Consider the following 6,668-nt stretch of genomic DNA (forward strand, 5'->3'; position numbering starts at 1 on the left):
ACAATTTTTGTTGGGTGACAGAACCACTTTAATAATAGGTAGCCTAATTCTAAATTGTGTTTTCCCATGGTTTTATTAATGTGAGAGGCAGTAAAGACAACTGCAAATCTAAACCGTATATAGCAGATATCCCTATTTACAGGCACAAACAGGTACCTGGCCAGGAGAATATTTAATTGTATCTTTGTTCTTTTATATTCCTTTTTTTCTACAGTATAAATTATCAAGTGCAATATGTGCGCCAGCTTGCCGGAGTCAGCAATTTATATCACTTCTATTACTAGGGAAACAGATACAATGTGACAACCACATGGGTAGCAAAACACCCTACTACTTTTTCGGAGCATTGCGTGCTGTTTAATAAATTCTGAACAGATTGTTAGTATAAAGAATCAAAGTTGGTAATGTCTGCTAGAATCTATCTATATTATATTCCTCGTCTCACTTCGCTCATTGCTGTGATGAGGGGAGCTATTCAGAATTAAGTCTTAAACAAATTAGTTGGAAAATGTTGTGCAGAACAGAACAAATATTATGTGTGTAAACAGCATAAGACAATACTTAACAAAAATAATATTATCCGCAATCTTTAAGAGTTCGATTTTATTCTGCATGTACAAACATAGAAACATAGAATGTGACAGCAGATAAGAATCCTTCGGCCCATCAAGTCTGCCCAATTTTCTAAATACTTTCATCAGTCCCTGGCCTTATCTTATAGTTAGGATAGCCTTATGCCTATCCCACACATGCCTTAACTCCTTTACTGTGTTAACCTCTACCACTTCAGCTGGAAGGCTATTCCATGCATCCACTACCCTCTCAGTAAAGTAATACTTCCTGGTATTATTTTTAAACCTTTGCTCCTCTAATTTAAGACTATGTCCTCTTGTTGTGGTAGTTTGTCTTCTTTTAAAATAGTCTCCTCCTTTACTGTGTTGATTCCCTTTATGTATTTAAATGTTTCTATCATATCCCCCCTGTCTCGTCTTTCCTCCAAGCTATACATGTTAAGATCCTTTAACCTTTCCTGGTAAGTTTTATCCTGCAATCCATGAACCAGTTTAGTAGCCCTTCTCTGAGTATCAATATCCTTCTGGAGATACGGTCTCCAGTACTGCGTACAATACTCCAAGTGAGGTCTCACCAGTGTTCTGTACAATGGCATGAACACTTTCCTCGTTCTACTGCTAATACCTCTCCATATACAACCAAGCATTCTGCTAGCATTTCCTGCTGCTCTTTTACATTGTCTGCCTACCTTTAAGTCATCAGAAATAAATACCCCTAAATCCCTTTCCTCAGATGTTGAGGTTAGTAGGGTATTAAATATTTTTTACTCTGCCCTTGGGTTTTTACGTCCAAGATGCATTATCTTGCAAATATCCACATTAAATGTTAGTTTCCACAACTCTGACCATTTTTCTAGTTTACCTAAATCATTTGCCATTTGGCTTGTCCCTCCTGGAACATCAACCCTCATACATATCTTAGTACCATCAGCAAAAATACACACCTTACCATCAAGACCTTCTGCAATATCACTAATAAAAGAATTAAAGAGAATTGGTCTAAGTAAAGATCTCTGAGGTACCCCACTGGTGACAAGCCCATGATTCATATATACTCTATTGACTACAAACCTCTGTTGCCTGTGACTCAGCCACTGCCTTACCCATTCCACAATATTGGAATCCAAACTTAAAGATTGCAGTTTATTGATAAGCCTTCTATGTGCAACAGTGTCAAAAGCCTTATTGAAATCTAGGTAAGCAATGTCTACTGCACCACCCTGATCTATTATTTGAGTTACCCAATCAAAAAAATCAATAAGATTAGTTTGGCATGATCTCCCTGTTGTCTCTGATCTTGAAATCCATGTGATTTTAGATGTTCAACAATCTATCCTTTAACATGGTTTCCATTACTTTCCCCACTACTGAAATAAGGCTTACTGGCCTATAGTTGCTCGACTACTCCCTTCTACCTTTCTTGTAAATGGGCACAACATTCGCTAACTTCCAATCTTCTGGGACTACTCCTGTTAACAATGATTTGTTAAAAACAAATCTGTTAATGGTTTTGCTAGTACACCACTAAGCTCTTTTAATAACTTTGGGTGTATTCCATCAGGTCCCATTGACTTATTTGTCTTTAGTTTTGACAATTGAATTTCGTTAAATTTCTACATCGTGGGGGGCGGGGCCGGACCGCCGAGCTGGCTGGTCGCATGCGAGACCAGCTCCGGCAACAAACCATAAGAAATAGCTAATTACCCACGAAATTTGGCTCAAAACCGGCCAGCAGCGGTGGCCCTAGACGGGCAGAAAGCCCTGAGATCCAGGGTGAGGCTGGCCCAACAGGCTACAGTCCCCTGGAAGAGGAATCCTGCCCGACTCTCTTAAGGCCTACTCCGGAGGCGAGCGGGGCGGACGGCCGCTGCCCTGCCGCATACTGTTCGGGGCTTAGAGTCGGACCCGTGGGGATACCGGCCCCGTTCCCCCCCCATGGACCGGGGGGGTGATCCCGGTCTACACCCTCGACCCAAACCAACAAGCCTGCACCCTGAAGTCTCCTGCCCGTACTGCAGACCGCATGTCGGGCCCAAGATGGCCGCCAAGCACCAAACCCTGCAACCTCGAGAGAGACTGGAAGCACAGGCATGGGAAACACATAATACGGCTCCCTATATTAACCACGCATGGGAAGAAGGACGAAGCGACAGCTACTCACCTTGAAAGGCACACAGCAAAGCGACAGGCTCGCCGACGCGTCCGCCAACGGATCCCCCGAGAATGATCAAAATCATGGCGTACAGCGCAGCTTACACCGACCCCACACACAGATCAAGACGACCCGAGCGACTGTGCAGCAGATGGCGCTACTAAACACTGCCGGAGCCGACTACCGAAACAACGTTAGCAAGCTAGGGGGCGACAAGGGAGAGCCCAGAATGAAAAAGCCCAGCTCTTACCGGCAATAGGCATCGGCTGAAGCACCCAACACACTGCCCCCCACAGGGGGATGCTGTTCGGGATCTCATGCTCCGTTTCTTAGGGGAACAAGCTGCCATGAAAAGACAGGTTCTTACAGCTGGATCTGTAGAGCAAACATTTGTGGGATTGAAGCAACTCATTCAAGAACTGGAGAGCAGCAGTGGACCTTAGCGGAAGGCTTTTAACTGCCCATGGACAAGGATATGGCAAGAGTGGTCAACCTACGAACCACACTACAGATTCTTTACAGCTGTGGTTTGTAAGACTGGCACTCCTGGTGAAGCTAGGCCTTTTTCAGAATGCTGAGATGGAGTTTGAGCCATTCAAAAAACTTGATCAAGCTGATCTTTACTATGAGTACTACCCACATGTTTATCCTGGACGCAGAGGGTCCATGGTCCCATTTTCAATGAGGATTTTACATGCAGAGCTACACCAGTACCTCTCTAACCCTCAGGAGTCTTTAGATCGATTGCACCATATGAAGATGATTTGCCAACAGATACTAGACAATTTGGAGAAAGGACTAGCAGAGGATGGGAGTATGATTACAATGACCCAGAGTAACCGGAATGCCTCTGTTCAGCTGTGGAGGTCACGTCTGGGCCGGGTGATGTACTCCATGGCAAACTGTCTGCTAATGATGAAGGACTACGTGCTGGCTGTAGATGCTTATCACACAGTTATAAAGTATTACCCAGAGCAAGAGCCGCAATTGCTGAGTGGCATCGGACGAATTTTTCTTCAGATTGGAGACATAAAGACAGCAGAAGAATATTTTGAAAATGCAGAAAAAGTTGTACAGAGCTTGGATACACAGGATGAAACGCAAAACAAAATGTTGGTTTTGATGAATAGGGCCTTTCTTCACCTTGGTCAAAATAATTTTTCAGGAGCACACAAGTTCTTCACAGAAGTTCTAACATTAGAACCTGCAAATGCTGTGGCGAATAACAATGCTGCGGTTTGCCTACTCTATTTGGGCAAATTAAAGGATTCCCTCAGGCATTTGGAAGGATTGGTTCAGCAGGATCCCAAACACTATCTCCACGAGAGCGTTCTTTTCAATTTGACAACTATGTATGAGCTGGAGTCATCCCGGAGTATGCAGAAGAAACAAGCTCTGCTAGAGGCAGTAGCTGTCAAAGAAGGTGACAGTTTTAACACTCAGTGTCTGAAGCTGGTATAATTCTTTCACTGCTAATTTCCCTTCCAGTGAGAGAGACTGAAAAAAAATCTGTATATATTTCGGCTTGGAATGTAAATGGTATTTGTAGGTTTAAATAAAAATTAGCTATGCTATGTTTCGTTCAATCAAAAAAAATAAAAAAAAAAAAAAAAAATTTCTACATCGTGCTAGCCACACGAGTGCCAAATGTATAGATTTTCTAATTCAGGGAAAATTACTTAGCTAACATCCGTCCTAGAGAAATAGGTAGAAAAAACAGAATCCACACTTAGCTAGCCTCCTCTCTTATGTGTCCCAAAAGCAACGCAATCTGGGACAAATCAGAGAGCATGACTTGTGAGGGGCTGGGGACCTCCTTGCACATTTTCCTAAAGTCAGTGTGACAAACGCTCCTTCCCACGAACATTTGGCATGAACTCCTGGAGGAGTGTAGAAGTTGGTCTCCTGCCTACCGACTATGGTCCAGATCTGAGACACCATTTAAGAGTTACCTTGTGTAGCAGAGCTCCCTGTACTCCTGCTGGGTACCTCCGCCAGAGGGGTGTCTTCCTAGCTGGACCAGGGGAAATGGATGGGGGGAACTAGCCCTTTTAGTCCTTACAAGGACTTTCCCTGTTGCATCCCCTGCAAGCTGGAACAGCAGACACAGGGGTTAAATCTTCCTTCCCTCCAGTAACCAGAGGAGACACAGTTCTGGTGGTACAAACTATGACAATCTTTATTTGGAATACACAGCTTTTATGCACAGACCACCACAGGGGGTCTCCATTCAGTTCAACACAATCCCAGGCAGGAGGGGGTTGGGTTACAGATAACCATCTCCCGCTCTGGAAGATACCAACAGTACACAGGGACACACATTAAAACATATTCCATATGGGGGTAACCTCTGGGGCTCGGCACCCCGGGAAGGGGTCATACAGATAAAACCTACATCACTAGATAGCCCCGGGTCCCATCTGGGATCCCTGCAAAAAGCCAGAGAAATCATTGTTTAAAAGTCGGGGGCTTGAGGAACTGTACATCCCCGAAATTAATTCCATGAAGTTGCTTGGTTTAGTCCTGCAAATTTAAACTTCGCACCTAAACCAGGCAACAACCAATCAGCTGAAAGGCGGGAAACCAAAACGCTCCAATCAGCTTGCAGGGAGGATAGGAGTTTTGCCGCCCAATCAGGTCGAAAGGGTTTGAAACTCGGTTACACCAATCGGTACTCGGGGAGGAGAGAGGTTTCGCCACCCAATCAGGAGAAAGGGTGCGAAACACAGTTTGAAAAGGTGCTACTTCTCTGTTTGGTCACCTGCGCCCAGCAGCAACCAATCAGCAACGGTTTGTGCTGACCAATCAGGTGAATGGCCCAAACCCAGTTTGAATGGGCGCACTCTCTCCCATTGGTCGACATGGACTTCCATGCGGCCAGAGGGAACCCTGTGGCTGTGTAGCCGACTCACATCTCCAAGGATGCCCCTGGGGCTACGGAGAGAGCGCTCTTTTGGGCAGCTATGAGCCTAGCCAGTGACTATAGCTCAGTTGGAAGCAGGTAGGGTGATCCCCGACATGGGGACCTGAGAACCATGTGAGCAGGCCCGTTCGGGAAATTGCGCCGCTTGTTTCCCTTGTGATTTGTGGTTTAGACACCTCGTTACGAGGTGTAAACGATATATATGATCTATATGTTCTAAATGAGGTATCGGGGTGGTCCCCATTTTGGAGACAAACAGGTTCAGTTGGTATGCGCTCTCCCGAACGGGGAGCAGGTAAAACACACCAATACATTACAATTACATGGGGAAACACAGAAAACAAGGGAAAACCCTGGGAATAAGCATTGGGAGCACAAAATACAAGGGTAAAACATATGAATATTCGGTCAGCATGATACTTAGTGACGGCGGTCCGTTACACCCTGCCCAGCCGCCATTAGCAACTTTTTCTGGGTGCCCCTGGTTCGGCACTTTTGTTTCATTCAAATGGAACTGAAATGAACTAGCTCCCTGGTGGCCGTTCACATGAATCAAACCCCTCTATGGAACTAATTTCGGCATGAGGACTTTGTGGCTCCCGGTCACCTCAGCGGGACTTAGCCGTGAATGTTATGGAACTGTTTTCGGCATGATGTGACCGTGCGGTTCCCGGACAACTTGGTCCGCGGGTTTGAACCACTTTGCAACCCGCCTGCAGAGCGCTTTTTGGATGGAAAGTGCCTGAGACTAAGCGGAACAAACACTACCTTTGAGCCAGGCTGAGCACCCCATATTGCGGCTGCAGGAGCTCCGAAAGGTGACCAGAAAAAGCACCAAATGCCCTGGAACTATTTTGGGTATGGGACCACGTGTGCGGCCGTGAAGAACTTTAACATGGTGGCGTTTCCCCTACGCTGCATGGATCTGAGTGTTATTTGGAAGACTTGGGTGCTCAGATCAAGGCTATTTGGGGATGAATTATTTGTGGGGTGGTTGTATGTTTTTACTATATTTTGTGGT

At 45.3% G+C, this 6,668-nt stretch overlaps 1 protein-coding gene across 1 annotated transcript; it reads left to right on the forward strand.

Moving 5' to 3' along the window:
- Nucleotides 1–2,609: 2,609 nt before the first annotated feature.
- Nucleotides 2,610–4,285, forward strand: LOC134572957 (trafficking protein particle complex subunit 12-like). Its single transcript, XM_063432301.1, is given in 3 exon segments — nt 2,610–2,660; nt 3,021–3,136; nt 3,138–4,285. Coding segments are annotated over 3 exon segments (1,215 nt in total). The 3' UTR covers nt 4,186–4,285.
- The last annotated feature ends 2,383 nt before the right edge of the window (nt 4,286–6,668 follow it).

Source organism: Pelobates fuscus, chromosome 9 (genome assembly GCF_036172605.1).
Source record: "Pelobates fuscus isolate aPelFus1 chromosome 9, aPelFus1.pri, whole genome shotgun sequence".
Taxonomy (NCBI): domain Eukaryota; kingdom Metazoa; phylum Chordata; class Amphibia; order Anura; family Pelobatidae; genus Pelobates; species Pelobates fuscus.